Source organism: Diaporthe batatas, assembly GCF_019321695.1.
Source record: "Diaporthe batatas strain CRI 302-4 chromosome Unknown Contig00003, whole genome shotgun sequence".
NCBI lineage: Eukaryota > Fungi > Ascomycota > Sordariomycetes > Diaporthales > Diaporthaceae > Diaporthe > Diaporthe batatas.
In genome coordinates, this window is record NW_025408550.1 from 7,400,689 (window position 1) to 7,421,119 (window position 20,431).

Genomic DNA, 20,431 nt, shown 5'->3' on the forward strand with positions numbered 1-20,431 from the left:
CTAGGCATATGGTAGTTAGAAACACTAGCTTAGTCTGCTAACCGCTTAAGTATTAAACCTACACCTTTAGAGATATAAGTATATTTTTTTTAAGTAATTAGTTATAAACCTAAATATTTATTCTTAAAACTATTTAATAAAAGTTATTATATATCTTACTTTTAAGTTTAACTTTAAGTTAAAGTAAGAAAGAAAAGAAAAAAATAAATAAATAAGGTAGTTATAGTAAAGGAGAAGAACTTAAGTAGGTAGAGTAAGAAGCTAGACCTAGCTAGTATTCCTTTATTATATCTAGCTCTGCGATCCTAGGGGGAGAGTTGGAAACCCTAGCTTAGTCTGCCAATCGGTTTAAGTATCAAATCTACACCTATAAGGACGTGGGTGCATCCATTTTCCCTCTGGCTGACTACCTAGGTATGGTAGCTGAGTATTGCCGCCCGGGCGGCCAACAGCCAGCTGTGCCAACCTCAGTATCAGTACCAAGTCGGGGTCACAGACCAGTGGCGCAACATGGTGGTAACGGCATTGTTCCACTCGAATTCAAAGCACTGAGCCAGCTGGTCTGCCTCTTCTGGAGAAGGCTCACGCCCACCCCACATCTCCGGCCTCATAGCTTCTATGGCAGCATACGTAGCTACAAGGTTGCTGGAGGCCCCCTGTTAGCCGACTTCAGGAACCGTCGCCAAGGGTGACCTTGGGGGAGCTTCGAATCCCAAGGTCTGGGGGACAAATCAGCTCACTCATTAACAATCTTTTGAAGGCACAGCCAGGCCATGTTCCAGCTGCGATTGCTTTCTGGATCACTGCGTACCCTCATCTGTGCGTCGGTCACGCTGGTATGTATCAGTCACCAAGATATAAAAGACGGGTTGGCATCTATCATCCCGAGAAAAGAGCAGCACTGACATGTCCCCGCAGAACGGGTAATTTCTCGTGAGTCCTCTCAGCTCAGTGAGGAACTGGTTACTGCTGACATAGTAGCTCCATGCCTCCGTCATTGGACCCTGGAACGCCACAGCATCACTCTCGTCACATGTCGCTGCTATCCGCTCGACTCTCACGAGTTCGGTGAGGGTATTGACGGCGTGCGACTGGAGTGACTCGATTATCCGCCGTATGGGCCGCTGGGACTCCGACAAGATGCTTTAGCGCCTGTGCTCTGCTATGGGGAAAGGGCGGATGGGATCAGCGCATCGTACCTGAGCACCCCTTTCCTTTTTGTGCCCGTGGGATGATCGACCTGAGCGTGAAGAAGACATGTTTTCTTGACAGAGATCTCGCCCCTCGATATTTAGCTCTCGTGACTAAAAGCTAGAACTGAAATGGTCTGCAAATGGGACTGGGTATTGGGAATCTAAGATGAACACAAGCGATCCGCTTATTCAGACACCTGTCGGCGAGAAACAGGTATACACCGGAAGACAGATTTATATCTAGGACAGTTTGCTGTGCTGTGCTGTTCGCGTTCGCTGTCTCCGCGTCACCGCTAGAGTTCAGGTTCGCGGCTCCGCCGGTGTCTGCCTGCCTGTGCACCTCGAGATCATCCCGTATGACCTATGATGACAACGTGAGCGTGATGAGGCTTTCCCGACGCAGCACTTGAGGTACGTGGCTGGGGGGTGGTATGTGCAATGGACACCGGTGAGAGCCGAAAATACACTGCCAATGGGTAGTATATAGTGTCATGCTTTGTACCTGTGTTTGTTGCTGCCATATGCAAGTCAACGTCCCAAAAAGGCTAAGTACAGCCGTGAAATCCGTGCTTAACACTAGAACAAGTTTCTGAGCAACAGGCGGGTATTCCGGGCTTATATGCTGCTGGAGGGATGGGGACTGAGGTCCACATGTGCACATATGCAGTGGCATAGCGTGATTACACAGGCCAGACTGCGACTTATCAGGACTTCGAGGAATGTGGGTCGCAGGATTCATCAACTGAATAGACGGCCACACGAAGCTCTTGACCTCAAGAACTTACTGCAAAGAAAGCTGAAACCCGAGCCAATACCTTACGGACCAGTCTAAAGCGATGGAATCAGTGCGGCTGAACTCCGGACTTGGTGTGGCGGCCCACTCCTGAACTGAGGCTCAGCCGGTGTCTACCACCGGAGCTGCCAGCTTGACAAGCCCACTGGTTGGTTGCTTAGCGACTTGAAATTCCAGAAATCCAAAACAGCTGAAATGTGGGCCATTGCTTGTGCCCACAAAGGAGCGCCTTCCCAACTGGTGAAGGGTTGCGTATGCAGAAGCACGCCGTGGGCGAGGATCTGGCAGTATTCAAGTGCCCACTCGAGCATCTTGTTGGGGACGGAAGGGGGTGGAGGGCTGTAACTGTGTCTGCGGAAGCATCTGTCCAAAGACTTTGAGCGAGCCTGACCAAACACTAAACAACACAACAAATGCAGAGGAAAAGTAACTCTGCACTAATCGGAGTACACGGGACAAGCTTTTCGCGCCAGATATCCTCCGCTACCTGGGTGCATAATCCAGTGAAGCTGTAACGGGTGGAATTGACGATGGCATGCCTCGTTTGATTGAGCACACGAGAAAGCAGGACCTCAAGCTGTCAGCAGGATGGAGTGGTACCGAGGTCCACAGGCAGCAAGCCTATTAGCAATGCAAAGCATTTGCCAGATCTAACTTAGCATCGACAAATCCTGCCCTCCCCAGTGTCGCTCCGTTCTGAAAGTGGGGCAAAAAACCGTGACATGCTGGCCTTGGCTATCGCATCCCACTTTCCTATATGACTCGGAGCCGAGACAGTGGCACTATTGGTTGGAAACATGATTATAAGACGGATATATTTTGGGACTGTGTTTACTAATGAAATGGCGGTATAGTCCCTGTCACCGCAGCACGGCAGCCAGCCCTATAGGGCTGCAGGAGCCCGCATCGAACTTGCATAAGGATGCATACTTCCAGCTAGCGTCGCCAGCCAAGTGTTCCGAGCTCTCGGATTACACCCAGCAGACAGTCGAGGGGCAGAGCCAAGGTTTTGAGGATACTCTGTGAGATTGCGTTTATTGGTCTAGGATGCATGACAAGGCTCATGACATCCCGGAGTGGCCGCCTGAACGGCCCCGAGATCTGTGTGATGAGATTTTAGTTTGCGTCATGGCCTCTCCAACTACGTAATTCGTCATTCTTTCCACGTCTCCTCGCCGGAACGGTAGAAATCCCACGGTAACATTCAACGCGTGAGTGATTGCGTCAACATACCCGCCCCAGGTAGGCTGCCTCGGAGCACAGAATCCCCAGGTTCTTGGGAAAGTGATGACTTGCAGTCCACCCGCCATCTTACAGGGACTGTTCGACAACCAGCCCTGGAGCTTGGCTGCAGTGATCCCAATGCCTCTCCATAGACGCATGCCGTATGGATCCCTGCATCTTGGGACCTCTTTCAAGAACATAAAAGCAATGAGCCCGTGCACAGGAACACCCATAGACTGAAGAACACTAAACAGATATGAGAATATTTACGCCTGGGGTGTCAGTTGAGCCTCACAGCCACAGTCACCCGACGCTTGGATCTGCACTCGCCAATTTGTCTTTTGTAGGGCTGACGTTCTAGACCGGTGCGATTCCGGGGGCCGAAGGATGCATCCGATCCGAACCATGCTGCACGTTTACATCAGCCGGTCGCCCCAAGTAGGCAGTGAAGCCCTCCGGTATTACTAGTCACGTATTATCACTTGCTTCCTCCTCCCCCCTTGTACGGACAAAGGTTCCATGCTTTCTGCGCTAGGACAGCCTCAAAAGTCCAAGAAGGGGCTGAGCAGCGGGTAGGGCTGAGACACACGAGAGATACACTGCCACCCCTGCCAAGATCTGTCAGTGGGTTTCGGAATGCCTCTTCTGTACGTACCTACTTAAGTAGGTAGGCAATAGGGCAGGTGCTTCTCTCTAACTCCCATACACCTTAACAGAAAACAGCTCCCCTCCCTCCTCTTTCGGGTGACACCGTTACCACACCCCTCTCCGGCTATAGCTAGGTATATAACTAAGTATACCTATCTAAATATATAGATTTATAATATATTTAATATATAACTTAAATTAATACTTCTTTTTTATTATTTCTATAAATATATTTTTATAAATTTTATTTAACTTTATTATAAATAAATAATTAATAATTTTAAAATATAATATAATAAATATTTTTAATATTAATATAATTTATAATATTATATATAAATTCTTTTTAATATTATAAAAAAGTATAAAATTATAATAAAATATTTTAAATTTTAAATTTAATTAAATAAATTTTAAAATATTATTATAAATTATTTATATATTTTTAATTTATTATAAAATTAAAATAAATAATTAAAATTATAAAATATAAAAAATTATTTTTAAAAATAATTCTTTATAATATTATTTATTATTAATTAATAATTTTTTATTAATATATTAAATTTTATTAATTAAAATTTAAATTATTATAAACTATAATTTATTTAATTTAATATTTTTATATATAAAGTTATTATTTTTATTATTTTTTAATTTTTTAAAAATAATTATTAAATTTATTATATTATTAAATTAAAATATAATATTTAAATTAAAAATAATTTATTATAAATAAAATTATTAAAAATAAATTTAAATAATAAAATATATAAAATAAATTTTTATAATATTATATAAAAATATTTTAATTAAAAATTATAAATATAAATTATTTTATAATTTAAAATTTAATATTTATTAATTTATATTATTATATTTTTATTTAAAATTTATTAAAATTTATTAATATTATAAATAAAAATAATTTTAAATAATAAACTTTTAATTTATATAAAATTTAAAACTTTTAAATAAAATAAAATTAATTAATTAATTTAAATAAATTATTTTATAAATAATTATTTATAATATTATAATTTTAAATTAAAATTATATTTTTAAATAAAATTTTTAAATTATAATATTTTAATTTTATAATTTTAATTAATTTAAAATTAAAATAAATTTTTATAATAATATATAAATATATTTTAATTAAAAATTATATTTTTAAATTATTTTATAATTTTATAATTTATATTTATTATTTTATTTATATATTTAAATTTAATTAAAATAAATAATTATTTTATAATTTTATTTATAATATAATAAAATTAATTTATTTTAAATTTATAAATTTAATTATGTATTTTAATTTAAAATTTAAAATAAAAAATTAATATTAATAATTAATAAATTTTAAATATAAATTTTAAATATAATTTTTAATTAAAATTAATATATATATATTAAACTTTTAAATATAAAATTAAAATTTTATAATTAAACTTTTAATTAATTTATATTTAATTATTTTATTATTAATTAATTTAATTTATATAAAAATAATTATTTAATATAATATATATTATTAATAATTAAAATTTTATTTAATATAATATATATTATTAATAATTAAAATTTTATTTAATAAATATAAAAATATTTTATTAAATTAATTAAATTTTATTAATTAAATTTAATATATATATATATATATAAAATTATTAATTTTATAAATTATAATAATTAATTTATTATAATTTATTATTTTATTAATAATTTTTAATTTTTAAAATTAAAACTTTTATTTTTAATTAATTAAAAATTTATTAATAAAATAATTTTTAATTAAAATATAAAATTATTTAAAATTATTATTAAATATATAATTATAATTTATTTAATTTAAATATTTTAAAAAATTTTAAATTAATATTTTATTAATTATTTAAATTTAAATTATTTTAATAAATAAATTTAAATTTAAATTATTAATTATTAATATTTAATTAATTAATTATTTTATTTTATAATATATTATTATTTCTTTTATTAATTATTTATTTTATTTAAAAGTTTTATTTTAATTAATTATATAAATAATTATATTTTTATTTAAATAAAATTTAAAATAATAATTTAAAATTAATATAAATATTATAAAATTAAAATTAATATTTACTTATTTAATTATTATATTTATTTATTTAATTTTTAAATTATTTATTTAATATAAAGATTTAAATATAAAATTTATATTAAATTATATATTTAATTGAAATTTTTAAATTTTTATATTTTTTAATATAAATTTTTTAAACTTTATTTAATATTTTAATATTTTTAATATTTTAATATTTTTAATATATTTTTAATTTTAAATTTATATATATTTAAATATTAATTAAATATTAAAAATTAAAATTAAAAATAAAAAATTATATTTTTTAATATTTTAATATTTAATTAATATTTAAATATTTAATTAATATTTAAATATATAAATTATTTATATTTTTAATTTTATTATTAAATTAAAATAAATAATTAAAATTTTAAAAATAAAATATAATATATTTTTAAAAATTAATTTAATTAAATTTATTATATAAAACCTTTTATAATAATTTTATAATTTATATTTATAATATTATTTATTATTAAAAATATTTTTATATTAATATATTAAATTATATTTAATTAATTTAAATTAATATTATTAATTTTAATATAAATTAATTTATTAAAAATTAAAATTATTATAAATTATAAACTTTTAATTTAATATTAATAAATATTATATATAAATATTAAATTTATTATATAATTTAAATAAATTAATTAAAATAAATAAAATAAAATTATTATTTTTAAAATTTTAATTTTATTTTATAAATAAATATTTATTTATTAATTTTATTATATAATTTATTAAATTAAAAATAATCTAAATAAAATACTTATATTTTATTATTATATATTTAAATTTATAATTTTATAATTTTATAAAATAATTATTAATAATTAAATTTATAATTATATAAAATAAATTTTTATTTTTAAAAGAATTATTAATATTTAAAATAATTAATATATTTTTAAAATTAAAAATTATAACTTTAATTTAAAAGAAATTAAAATTTATAAAAATTTTAAATTTAAATTTAAAATTTTAATTTAATATTTATATTTATAAAAATAAAAATATTTATATAATTTAAAAAATTAAATTAAATTAAATTAAATTAAATTAAATTATAATAAAAAATTAATTAAATAAAAATTAATTAAAAATTATAATTATAAATCCTTTAATTTTATATTAAAAAAATTATTAAAATATATTTTATTTAAATATTATAAAAATAAATTAAAAATATAAAATATATTTATTTAATTAATTATTTAAATAATTTAAAATAAATAAATAAATTAATAAATAAATAAATAAATAAATTCTTTTAATATATTATATAAAAATAAAAATATTATTATAAAAATATAATTTATTTAATATAATAATTTTATTTATTTAAAACTTTTATATAAATTTAATTTAATTTAAATTTAATTTATATTTTTAATTTTTTAAAAATAATATATTAATTATTTTAAATAATAATAATATTTTTAAAATAAAAGTTTAATTTTATATAATTATATATTTATTTATTAATAATTTTTATTTTTATTTATAAATTATTAAAATTATAAATTTAAAATAATAATAAAATATAATAATTTTATTAAAATATTATATTTTAATTTAATAATATAATAAATTAAATAATTATTTTTAATATTTTTATAAAATTAATAATTTTTAAATTTATTAAATAAATATTTATTTATAAAATAAATATTAAAACTTTTAAAAATAATAATTTTATTTATTTATTTTATTTAAATTATTTAATTTATTTAAATTATATAATAAATTTAATATTTTTATATAATAATATTTATTAATATTAAATTAATTTATAATTTATAATAATTTTAATTTTTAATAATTAATTTAAATTTAAATTAATAATATTAATTTAAATTAATTAAATATAATTTAATATATTAATATAAAAATATTTTTAATAATAATAATATTTTAAATAATTATAAATTTATTATAAAATATTTTATTTTTTTAAAATTTAAATTATTTAATTTTAATATTATTTAATTTTAATTAAATAATAAAATTAAAAAATATATAAATAATTTATATATATATATTAATTTATTATTATTATTATTTTTATTTTATTTTTATTTTATTCTTATTATATTAAGATTATTCTCTTAGATTCTCCTATTATTAATACCGGTATATCCTGCTTCCCCCTCCGAGTTCTCACTGAGGTGATCGCTATTACTATAGTCGGTGTTATCACCGCCTAGGTAATCATCACTCTCGAGCCTTCCGGCCCTTATGAAGAGTGTCCAGCCCCATCCGACGAGGGCGATGCCGCCGAACACGCCCCAGGCGAGCAACTCGCCTTTGTGATGTAAGCGCATCGACAACGTAAATAGGCCCCCAGATGCGAATGGCCCAAACGATCGGCCTGCTGCTGACAGGGTCTGGGCTATACCGTTGAGCGAGCCGAGAGTTTCATGCGCAGGGGCAGAGTTGGTTATCTATAGTAGTCAGCACCAAGACGTCGAGGCATGCCGTGGACTCTTGAAACTTACAAGAAGTAGAACACAGCTCAGCCCGCCCACGGCACTCAAGTTCTTGAGCACGAGTATGACGCCCAGCTCAACCAGCAACCACGACCTGCCCGAAGCCCAGCCAAATGGAGCATTGCCATCTCGATATCCCACGAACGGCATGAAGGTCATGGAGAGAGCCAACCCCAGGAGGCTCAGTCTGAACGTGCCCAGGTTGCCCAGACGGGCCTTGAGGGGCTCAAACAGGGAGACCTGGAACAGGATGGTGACCAGCCCCGCCAGGCTCATGCTAACGCCGATGACGCCAGGGCCAAGCTCGCGACCCGTGGGCGCCGGTGCGGAGGCGAAGATGGGATAGAGACTGTTGAAAGAGATGTTTGCGACCTGGAAGATGAGGTAGGTGAGCAGGATGCTGACGGTGGTCCAGTTGAGCAACTTCCGCAGGCCGGACCGGTCTGAGGCTGGACTGTCTTTGTTATCCCGAGGCGACGCCTGTGCTTCGAGGTCTGGCGCCGAGTGGACGAGCGCGTCTTGCTCACCCGTGGCAGCTTGCCCATCGTAAGCGCCATCGTCCTCCTCCTGAAGCACATCGTCGGTCGGGGAGGTCGGCCAAGTGGTGCCCCTGAAACGTTGCCGTCCGTTTCCCGAACGCAGACAAGAGCAGATGCAGAGGTTCTCAAGCCAGGCGAGGGCTTTGATCTCGTGTCTCCTGTCAGCTTCGTCAAGGGTCTCTTGGAACCACACGGCCAAGACGACTACGGCGGCCAGGAGCAAGGCGGCGGACATGAGGTTGGGAGCAAGGAAGGGCCATCTGGCAGAGCCTGGGTCTCGGACGAGCAAGCCCCCCAGAGCCGGACCTGTGATTCCCCCGAGGGAATACATTACTGGCAACCACGTAAAAGCCCTGCTCTGGTTGCTCCGGTCGGTGACCTCGCCCAGGACGGTGGGCACGACGGCGGCATTCCCGTTGAGGAGCCCCATGGCAATGTGGACGGCCAGGACGTGCCAGTAGGTGTCGCAGAAGCCGAAGAAGGCGAAGCAGATGCACAGGAGGGCGGTGCCGATGAGCATTATGGGCTTCCTCCCGACGCGATCAGAAAGATAGCCCCAGAGGAAGTTTGTCACGAGCTGAGCCAGTGCGAAGGAGGAGGCAAGCAGGCCAACGTACAAGCCGGCCTGGCCCGGCGGTATCTCGGGGAAGGCAGCGACCATGGTGGGGAGGTATGGGCCGATGGAGTTGAGGGCGGTCTGCTCGGCCAGGCTCAGCAGTGCCAGGAGGAGGAGTTGCCTGAGGGGGAGGGGGGTGGCGTCCCTGTTGCTGTCGCGGCTGGTGGTGTGCCTGTGCCCTCTTCTCCTGCGGGCGGCTTCCCCCTCCGAGGGCGAGTTGGCGTTGCTGGAGTCGGGGGCATCGCTGGGGGTCTTTGGCGGCTGGGTGGGGAAGGTGTGGTACTTGTAGGTGGAGTGGCGTCGCATCTGGCTGAGATGGCCGAGGAAGGTGCGCCTGCGCCCGGGGGGCTTTGCATCGCGGCCGGCGTCGTAGGGCCCGGTGAAGGAGGGCATCGGGGCGCCGGCGTGGAATGAGCCGGCAGACGTCAGCCGGACGGGGCGAGCAGGGGCTGGGCGGGACGAGGTTGACGAAGAGGGGCCGCCGCCGCCGCCGCCTCCTCTTCCTCCTGGGTGTGCGGTAGAGGTCGCCATGGCCGCTGGGGCGATGGAGGAAGCCTGAGGCATGGCTGAGTGCCTAGGTAGGTAGGTAGGTGTGTCGGTCGGTGGGTCGGAGGGGAGAGAAGGCGTCGCCCGTGCCGTGTCGAGGCCGGTTCGCTGGGTTTGGGTTTGGGCTGAGGGATGGGGGGAGGAGGGGGGAGGGAGGAAGGGGAGCGGGGCTAGCGGCTGTGTGCACTTATGACGATCCGGAGCAGTTCATTTTCCTGGGACGCAGAGGGAACCGAGTGACATTGCTGGCGAGCGAGGGAATATGGCAGTGACGACGACAAGAAGAACAAGAAAGAAGAGGGGGGAAAAGAGAGGCGTCACCATGCGAGGCGAACGAGGCGACGGTCTGGCCTGCCTGCCTGCTAAGCAAAGCAGTCTAACAAAAGTCATGGTCAGGCAGGGCAGGGCAGGGCAGGCCAGCCCAGCCCGGCCCAGCCCATTGGGACAGGCGGGGTCCCGGCACGCCGGTGCTGATCGCCCCGCTACGGAGCGAATTGGCCGGCCGAGTGGAGATGGTGACGCAACCGAACCGTCAGTACGGAATAATAAGACGCGTCTGAACGTGACCAGCGCCAGGGTCTGATGGCCCCGCTTTTCGCCTCGTCCTCCCTACTAAGTACCTAGGTACCTACTTAAGTAGGTAGGCAATAGCTCCCTTTACCAACCTCATAAATCTTGTCGCTCCCAGGACAAGACACCACCACCATGGCATCCCTTCCGAGACCAAGGCGAGTTTCCCAACACTCCCAACACTCCCAGACATCCCCGGCGCCCTGCTGACCCGCCTGCCTCTCAAGTCCCGCCGAGCTGGGCCTCAGACTCGTGAATCAAGGCCCTCACAAACAAGAGCCTGCCAACCGGCGCATCCGAGGGCTGCTGGGCCATGACTGGATCTTCGATAGCCTGGGTGCCAGATACGTCTGGGAGCATCCATATTGTACGACCAGGCCCAGCTGGCCAGTGTCTTCCCGTACCAGCTAAACCTGCTGCTCAGTTCCGCACTACTACATCCCGGAAACCGACATGGCAGCAGGGCCGGCCAGGATCGTCAAGGAGAGGCAAGACAGCAGGGCCGGCCAGGATCGTCAAGGAGAGGCAAGACAGCAACGGCTTCTGGCTCGGGACCATTCGCACCGGGGCCGGCACCGCTGAGGCGCAGGGCTACGATAAGGGTCCACTCCAAGGCTTTGTCAAGGTCAAAGTGTCCGACATAGGTCAGTCATCATGGTTTGCCATACGTTCCCTCCCATCAGGTTTTGATCCTTGCCGCGCAGACTGGTTTGCCGAAGACGAGAAGCTTCTTGGAGGCCACCCCAAGGACCCTTACAAGCGTATCGAGATCCTTCCCTCTTCCCGCGAGATTAGGATCGAACTTGACGGCACGGTCATTGCCCAGAGCACCAATAATTTGTTTTTGTACGAGACCATGCTACCTACGCGCTACTATTTGCCGCCGACTTCTGTAAGAGACTGGCACCTGTTGAGCGAGAGTGATTCTACTTCTTTCTGTCCCTACAAAGGACAGGCCTCGTATTACAACGTCAAGGTGGCAGAGACTGAAGTCGATGATGCTGTGTGGTACTATGTCTATCCGACACCCGAGAGTTCTGCTATCCAGGGACGCTTGTGCTTCTATAATGAGAAATTTGACGTCTTCGTCGACGGCGTGAGGCAGAAACCATGATGGATGCAATCATATTGGCACAGAATGCGCAAAGGTGATGCTTGGGTCAGTGCCCGCGGTGGAAATACCCACGACGTGACCACTGGGGGATCCAGCGTGGGCATGCTTCTTCAGCAATCGTCTTCCTACCCTAGGCGTCAATACCGTGGTGCAAAAGCGAAACAGCGATTGCGCGTGAATTGAAAACCTGTCTATGTGCTTGGGCACACACAACTATCGTATATGCACATCCATCAGCTAGGGACCCTCGTGGCACGTAATCTGCCTAGGTATGTACTCAGGTCAGGTACCCACGATAAGCCAAGCTCGGATGAGCCTGCATTAGCTGTCGGGTCCACGTTCGGCGATGACTCACTGAGACCGGGCCACTAATAAGAAGTCGAATACAAATCCATGACTGGCTGACAGTGGACACATGTGCACTTACCTCCTCTGGTGTGAACGGCATCCCTGTTGGTCCGGCCCGTAACCGCAGTATCCTACGAGTATCAATGCGCTGAGATAACCTCTGCATCAGAGGCAGGCCTGGCTTACTTGTAGGGACGCATCGCATTGTGACCCCTATCTCGGGACCTAGGCAGTTAATCGTTTGTGGCGAGACAGGAATTTGAGGGCAGATTTTCAGGCCCCTTTTTTGGTTTAACCACATCATGGCCGAATCATATCTCAGCGACCTCGAGAGCGTCTGGCGCTCAGAACGCCTAGTGTTCCGCGCAACCCAACAGGAAGACTACGACTTCTTGTTTCACCACATCGACACCGATCCCGTGAACGTAGCTCTGTCCGGCCCTATGCTCCTGAAGCCTCCGAGAAAAGAAAAGCCCGAAGAATGGTTTGAGAAACAGAAAAAGAATGATTTTCTTATGGACGTGATGATTTGCCTTCGCCCAGATGTGAGGTCTAACGAGACACATTTCGAGGGCAGCGCCTCGGGCAAAGATGTTGACAAATCCCGTGGTGCTGGGGACAGAGAGCCCAAGCCCATCGGTATGATCAACGTCTCTACAAACGTTTACGGTCGGGATCCGAGCAATCGTGCCTGCTCCATGGGTAGTGAGTCCCCCTTTTTACCTCAGGCTGTTACGGTTCCTCGTCTTTCATGTTTTGGAACGTTACAGAACGCAACACTTTAGGATCCGTAGCAGGACTAACATCACCATGAGTTGCTATTGCGGCACCGTACCAAGACAGCGGCTATGGCACTGAGGCTATCTGTTGGACCGTTGACTGGGCGTTTCGCAGGGCAAACATGCATGTGAGGACAATCCTCCCCCTTCTGCAATTCCCCGTACTTTATGTTTTGGAATGTTCTAGTAATGCGCAACATTTGAGGCTCCGTGCCAGATAGCTAACACGTAGCAGAGTGTTCATCTGGGATCTGTAGAGTACAATAAGAGGGCTCACAGATGTTACCAGAAGGCGGGATTTCAATTGGACGGCAAGCAAAGGCAATGCCACTGGCATGATCGACAATTCTATGACTTGTATCTATTTAGCATACTAGAGGACGAGTGGAGGACCAGGCATGAAGCTGGTCAGTAATTACCGGTACCTGGAGTATTTGTTTTGAATGAAAGCAACATCCTCCACCCCCCCTCCCCCAATCTCGCGCGTCTACGGCGCCTGCCTCAATGTTATTCACGAACACTAGTACAGCCACCCTCTAACATTACGGCGTAGTCTGGATGAGATAGATACATGGTCATGATTACATACTTAAGTAGTTGTAGTATTTCAATAGGAACTATACATTTGCTAATAGTTTCCACCTACTTACAATACACCTGCTAGCAACCATCACAAACGCACCTGAGAGTAGTGAACCGCCACTCCAGGCCCAGCTAGCATGGAAACCAAATGTTCTCCACAAAGCCCCTGCAGACGGTGCGCCAAGCAAAAGCCCGAAGCTGCAAACGGTCGACGCCATCCCAGTTCTTGTACCAATACGACCAGGGTCATCAGTGAGCCGCGCAAAAATAGTCGGCTGCAGCGTGAAGAAGGCCCCAGTGAAGAAGCCATAGAGCACGATCAAGACTAGCAGACCGGCAGGGTTTAGGTGGGTGTTGAAAGTGAGTACAATAACCGCCATTGATACAACCGATGTAATCATCATATTTAAAGGCCCCAGATGCAGAGTAAGGGAGGGTATATTGGGAAGCATTCGACCAAAAATCTGACGTTTTTTTGTTAGTTATCAATACCCAGAGCCAGAAGATATATATGTAATAAGAACGCGTGGACCACGGCTCGGCGGGAGCCTGGTTCAGAAGCTGCAGCCGGAGGAGTTTCCGAGGTGTAAGACCGGGGGAAACAAAATATGTTTCTTGGAAAAGGGGCTCATATTGCATCCGAAGGCTGCTTACCGAGGCTCCGTTAAGTACTAAGTACATGTCAGTGGCCTGCTTCGGCTTTCAAAGCAACACGTTCCTCAACACCGTGGAGTGCTAGAAATCAGAATCCATGAAGAAAAAATGATGGTACTCACTTGAAACAAAGTACGATGCAGTGGTCTTAGTAGTGATTCCTTCATGGACAGCGTAGCTAGCTAGGTAGAAGAAAGTTGTGTATATACCCAGGAACGAGAGCATACATCCAAGAACGAATAAAACATATGGCGCATCTTTTAAAGCAGACTTTTCAAAGAACGCACGTTTCGCTTTCGGGGCCGTAGGCTGATGTAGTATAATGTTCGATACGCCCAGGGTGAGGAGGATGACTAATGCCACGCTCAAACTTGTATACTTGAAGCCAATGATGGGGATGAGAGAGCGAATCATAATAGGATAGACGACTCTGCGCAATGCGGTCATGATCAGCAACAATCATACACCTTGGCTGCTCTGATGGCCCTCTAGTATTGTTGTGGACGGTTGATGAACCTACCCTCCGAAGCCACTGGCGCTCACGACGATGCCATTTGCTAGAAAGAGCTTGGTCCTGTCTAATATTTAGCATACTTTCTCCCAGGAATAATGTATGAGAGAAAGTTAGCATTACGTGGTAAACCATGCCGATGGTATGGCGACGCTCGGGACAGCTAGGAGACCCATTCCAGTTCCTATGCAAATTCCTTGGGAAAGAAACAGATGCCAGTACTCGGAAGACAGCCCCTGCATGCTAGAAAATGTTAATGGTCTGCTACGAAGTCTGAATGGAGGTTTTTAGGACGTCCCAAAGTGCAATGGTGGCTCAGTAACTGGAACAGGGTGGGGAGTGCGTACATTGTCCCGGCAAGAATTAGAATAGAACCCGTCCTGAGGAGGAGGGTTAAGTGGCCTTTGTCGAATACAGGCCCAGCAATAAACCCGAGGAAAACCATCAAAAAGCTTTGCACGGAGCCGATAGTAGAGACCTGGAAAGAGCTGGCTTGCTTCAAGAGAGTTTCTTCGTAGTAGCTCTGGTAGCTTCCGAAACTGGAAACAACGCCCCAGGTATTGAAATATAAAAAGAAGGAACCTAGGACTTGGAGGGCTTGTATGACTCGGTCTGGGGCAGCTTTCCTCTCTAGCTCTACCGTCACTGAGGAATCTGAAGAAAGGACCCCAGGCCCGCTCATTGCAACAGTCTGCCCTTTTTCCATCTTCAGGAGAACGGGCCCCGAGGCATGAAAATGATTGAGATTGAAGACCTGAGGGAAGCTTTGAAAGCTGCGCGGCCATCTTTTCAAGTCGGGCTGTCGATTGACGGCGCTCACCTAGGTTTATGGCCTGGCCAAGCCACGTAAACCGGCCCAGAGGATGACTGGAAGTCGTGCCATTGCGTATCGCCAGATCCACAAGGGCCGGAAGGGTCGCCGTATGGGGCCGGGCCCTAAGCGAGCTGATACCTGGTCGGGCACCATCGTGAGGTCTTGGCGTCGACATAAGGAATTGCGCAGCGTGATCTACTGGCTTAATCAAACAAGTCAACGCGGCTCCTCAAATCTTCTGATACATACTTTACATGCGTTTTAGCTTCTACACTGAGTCAATGGTGTTCCTCGACAACTACCTACTTAGGAACTCATGCGGACATTCCTCGCCGTTGGCAGCGGAAGGCTTAGGGCCAGCCTTGCGGAAGATAGGGACTTCGGTGTCTCCACGGCCCCATTTATGCTGATGTCCTTCCGCAGATCCACTTATTACAAAAAAAAAAAGAGTTTTCCGTTACTAGTGTACAGGCCTCGGGACTTCGGGAAGGTGGATACTAGCTGGACAAGCCGACCGACCTAATACTCCATAGTAAGTACATATCTTCATAACCTTCCATACAGTACCTAGGTAGGTACAACATAGGCGGCCTAGATTCCACCCACCCCCTAATTCCGCCCACCTTTCCTATATAAACTTCTACTTTTTAGCCCTACTTAATTAAATTTAAAGAAGATTTAATAAATTTTATATTATATAAAATTTAAAAATAATTATACAATTATTTATTTTTTAAAATATAAATTTTAAAAAATTATAATTAGAACTTTTTAATTACCTTTTATTTTATTAACTTTTATTTTACTTACTTTTATTTAATTAATCTTTATTTAATTAATAATCTTTTAAACTTTTTAAAAATTATATTAATATTATAAACTTAAATAATAAAATATAATTATTTTATTTAAAAATTATATTTTAATTTTATAAATTAATTATATAATTATTTTAATATAATATTTATTAATATAAAAATTAATTTATAATTTATAATACTTTTAATTCTTAATATATTAATATAAATAATATTTTCTTTATAATAAATAATATTATAAATATAAATTATAAAATAATTATAAAAGTTTTATATAATAAATATAAAAGTATATAATTAAATTAATTAATAAGTTTTTAAATTAAAGTTAAAGTTTTTAATTTTATTACTTATAATTTAATTAAATAATTATTAAATTATACTTAAATAAATTTTTTTAAATATAAAGTTAAAAATTTATAATTATAATTTTATAACTAAATTTTTATTTAATTATATTATATTATTATAACTTTATTTAATTTTTAATTTTATTTAAACCTTTTAAACCTTTTAATATTTTCTCTTTAAAGGAATTAAATTTGAAGCGAAGCTCTTAAATTTAAATTTAAGAGTTTTATAAATTTTAATTTTCTTTAAATTAAGCATAATTCCTTAACTTTTTAAAAATATATTAACTATTTTAAATATTAATAACTTCTCTTTAAAGTAAAGATTTATTTTTATATAATTATGAATTTAATTATTAATAACTATTTCTTCTTTTATTTATAAGTTATTAAAATTATAAACTTAAATAATAAAATATAGTTATTTTATTTAGAGATTATTTTTAATTTAATTAAATAATTATTTTTAAATAGTTTTATTTATAATATAATAAAGTTAATAAATAAATATTTATTTAAATAAAGTTAGAACTTTAATTAAAGAAATAATAACTTTATTTTATTTATTTTAATTAACTTATATTTAAATTATATAGTAATACTATATATAATATTTAATAATATTAAAATTAATTTATAGTTTATAATAACTTTAATTTTAATAAATTAATAATATTAACTTAAATAAATTAAATATAACTTAATATATTAATATAAAAGATATCTTCTAATAATAAATAATATTATAAATATAATAAATTATAAAATTATTATAAAAGTTTTATATAATAAACTTAATTAAATTAATCTTTAAAAGATATATTATATTTTATTTTTAAAACTTTAATTATTTATTTTTAATTTAATAATAAAATTAAAAAATATAAATACTTTATATTTTAATAAATTATTATTTTATTTATTTATTATAAATAATAATTATTTTTAAAATTTATTAATTATTAAAATACTTTTATTTAAAATATTTTAATTATATTAAATTTAATAATAATAAATGAAAATTTATTAATTTATTTATTATTATATTTATTATTAAAAATTATTCTTTTATAATTATTTAAATATTATAATTTATTATTATTTTATTAATAATTATTTTTAATTTTAAATTAAATTAAAAAATAATTAATTTTTTTAATAATAATAATATATAAAGTATATTAAATAACGTTTATTAATAATAATTTAAAAATTATTAATTTAAATAATTATAATAATATTATTAAAAGTTTTATTAAATATAACTTTTAATTATATAAAATAAATCTTATAAAAATTATAATTACTTTTAAAATTATTTATATTAAATACCTTTATTATTACTTTAATAATAATAAATATTATTTTATTTTTAATTGTAAAATAAATTATTATTCTATTAAATTACTTTTTATTAAATTACTTTTTATTAAATTACTTTTTATTAAATTACTTTTTATTAAATTACTTTTTATTAAATTACTTTTTATTAAATTATTTTTATTAAATTATTATTTTATTAAATTACTTTTTAAAAAAGTTATATTTTAAAATAAATTTATAACTTTATAAATAAAATTATATAATTATTAAATAAAAAAAGTAATTTATAATTAAACTTTTATTAATTAATCTTTTAAATTAAACTTTAATTAATAATCTTTAATAATAAAATTAAACTTTTTAATAATAAATTAATACTTTTAAATTATAAATCTAAAACTTTAAAGTGTTATTAATTACGTCCTATATCCTCTAAGGATTGGATAACGTCCGATAGGGAGAGAATATTAGCTTAAAGGCGGGAACGAGAACTTTAAAGTACGGTGTGAGGCCGACCAGCTAGCACTATAGCAGATGGTTACGGTGACCAGGGCGACTTGCTGGGCTGTCTCATTCTGCGAAGTCATGTTGGGAGGGGGCATAATCCCTATCCTCGCCTAGATTACCGAGGTAGCTAGCCCACAGGTAGTCACGGAATCCCATTGATATTGCTTTCTACACATGTTGAAGCTATGATATCGCCTAACTAATCTCGACTAGAGTAGTATCCCCCCCCCCCGAACAAAAGATAGCAGTGATTGTCTTGTTCTCTTCTTTCACCCCTTGTCAGAAAAAAAAAAGGAAAAAGATAGGCATCGACTACTGTTACTATCACCCACAGCCACCCCCTTCTAGATCCATCGATAAAATGCTCACCGCCAGTGCCAACCCGCGCGCAGCCAGACAGGCTAGCTCTTCTTGACCCGGGGCTTCTTCACCTTGTGCTCGCCAGCACCTGTGACCCGTCCTTGGACGCCGCCCGAGGCAGCAGCTGCTAGAGAGTCGTCATTCTCCTTGCCCGGGGCCGTGATGGAGGCCTGCTGATTACCCCGTCTCTTCTTGTTGCTGTTGTCATTGTTGATACCACCCGGCTTGGGGCCCAAGACCTTCGGGCCAGGAGCAACGGTCTCCGTGCGGCCCTCGCGGTCGATCAGTTCCTTGGCCTGTGCGAGGTCCATCTTGTGAACTACTCTCAGATGCGCGACCATGTGTTTCTTCATTCCAAAGAGAACGGAAATTCGTACACCCAGAATCGGAAGGCGCGCACCCATCTACTGACTAAGAAGTATAGAATATAAGATCCAAGGATGTCTTCTACGCGAAAGGGCCGGTTAGGGTGAAGGGGGTGAGCCCCGGAGCGCGAAGCATAGCGGAGGGCTGTAAATAGAGTCGATAGACACAACCCAAGTTTCTAGAGGACTAACTCACTCTATTTATAGTCCCTTAATTATAAAGAAGGCTTATTTATTAAAGTTATAAAGACTTTAAGGTTCTATACTCTAATTAGTTAAATAGTAGGGAGGGTGCGCACCTTCCGATTCTGGGTGCGCGAATTTCCATTCTCATTCCAAATAAAGTGTCTGTCGAGCAGTTGGACACGAGGCTCTTCTGGCTAACCCATACTGTTCTCGCCGGAGGAGGGGGTAGGAACGGGGTATAGGCTTCCACTGTGAGGAGGCCATGCTGTTTCCTCATGTGATGGATCAGAGTGTCGGATGACACGTATTGCTGGGTATTGGGGCATCCAGGAACGAGACAGGCCGAGGGCCAGCGGCCGCCGGTGTGTACAGTCCTCCTGTGGTAGGCCAGTTTGTCAGCTGTCGAAAAAATGACACCATTGTCACAGTCGTCACATGCCCGGGGAACGTAGTCGTGCTTGTCCTTGACATGACGGTTCAGGGCCTTGTTTCCCCCACGAGTCTTAAAGGCACAGCCGGGGCGGGTGCATATGAGGAGGTTGTTGGTCGTGGTGGTAGTGGAGCCCTCGTCCTCCCCCGGCCGCTCCCCCACTCCGCCTGCCTCGGCATGCTGAAGCCTGTTCCGCTCGACAAGTTTCGGCGTACAGGCCAGCCGATGGCTGTCCATATTGGCCTTGTGGATGGAGCTGTGGTCACAGCCTTCGCCTACCTAGGGGAGTGGGAGTCCCTAACATAGGCGTACAATCATATCAAAAATTAACATTCAAATAAAATCTAGATATTACAACTAAATATTAGTAAAAGGTTAATGAAATAAGTTAGAATATCCACTCATATACTAACCCTCTAGCACCTATTATAATTTTATATACTTATAATTAGTATTACTTATATAAATACTTATATTATAAGCCTTATAAAAATTATATATATAAAAAAATAATACTAATTAATTTCTTTTT

At 37.2% G+C, this 20,431-nt stretch overlaps 6 protein-coding genes across 6 annotated transcripts; 2 read left to right on the top strand and 4 right to left on the bottom strand.

The window, feature by feature from the left end:
- Window positions 1–249: 249 nt before the first annotated feature.
- On the bottom strand, window positions 250–1,370 carry KVR01_002046 (uncharacterized protein). The gene is made up of 4 exons (XM_044787125.1): window positions 1,200–1,370; window positions 907–1,124; window positions 741–833; window positions 250–645 (listed from the first exon to the last, which is right to left on the bottom strand). The coding sequence occupies exons 1-4, from the start codon at window positions 1,257–1,259 to the stop codon at window positions 474–476; spliced, it is 543 nt and encodes a 180-aa protein (XP_044647061.1). The 5' UTR covers window positions 1,260–1,370; the 3' UTR covers window positions 250–473.
- Window positions 1,371–8,071: 6,701 nt separating this feature from the next.
- On the bottom strand, window positions 8,072–10,687 carry KVR01_002695 (uncharacterized protein). The gene is made up of 2 exons (XM_044786587.1): window positions 8,497–10,687; window positions 8,072–8,442 (listed from the first exon to the last, which is right to left on the bottom strand). Exons 1-2 carry the CDS (start codon window positions 10,204–10,206, stop codon window positions 8,107–8,109), a joined length of 2,046 nt encoding a protein of 681 aa, XP_044647710.1. The 5' UTR covers window positions 10,207–10,687; the 3' UTR covers window positions 8,072–8,106.
- Window positions 10,688–10,767: 80 nt separating this feature from the next.
- Window positions 10,768–12,233, top strand: KVR01_003503 (uncharacterized protein). The gene is made up of 2 exons (XM_044781867.1): window positions 10,768–10,916; window positions 10,986–12,233. The coding sequence occupies exon 2, from the start codon at window positions 11,072–11,074 to the stop codon at window positions 11,870–11,872; it is 801 nt and encodes a 266-aa protein (XP_044648518.1). The 5' UTR covers window positions 10,768–10,916; window positions 10,986–11,071; the 3' UTR covers window positions 11,873–12,233.
- A 206-nt stretch (window positions 12,234–12,439) lies between these two features.
- KVR01_003258 (uncharacterized protein) lies at window positions 12,440–13,415 on the top strand. The gene is made up of 3 exons (XM_044786851.1): window positions 12,440–12,925; window positions 13,036–13,127; window positions 13,235–13,415. The coding sequence occupies exons 1-3, from the start codon at window positions 12,523–12,525 to the stop codon at window positions 13,412–13,414; spliced, it is 675 nt and encodes a 224-aa protein (XP_044648273.1). The 5' UTR covers window positions 12,440–12,522; the 3' UTR covers window position 13,415.
- A 201-nt stretch (window positions 13,416–13,616) lies between these two features.
- Window positions 13,617–15,191, bottom strand: KVR01_003080 (uncharacterized protein; the record flags this gene model as incomplete). The annotated part of the gene is made up of 6 exons (XM_044784013.1): window positions 13,617–14,045; window positions 14,236–14,280; window positions 14,365–14,665; window positions 14,756–14,809; window positions 14,870–14,989; window positions 15,094–15,191. 6 exons carry the CDS (start codon window positions 15,189–15,191, stop codon window positions 13,617–13,619), a joined length of 1,047 nt encoding a protein of 348 aa, XP_044648095.1.
- A 3,768-nt stretch (window positions 15,192–18,959) lies between these two features.
- KVR01_003168 (uncharacterized protein) lies at window positions 18,960–19,259 on the bottom strand (the record flags this gene model as incomplete). The annotated part of the gene is made up of 1 exon (XM_044787775.1): window positions 18,960–19,259. The coding sequence occupies one exon, from the start codon at window positions 19,257–19,259 to the stop codon at window positions 18,960–18,962; it is 300 nt and encodes a 99-aa protein (XP_044648183.1).
- Between the last annotated feature and the right edge of the window lie 1,172 nt (window positions 19,260–20,431).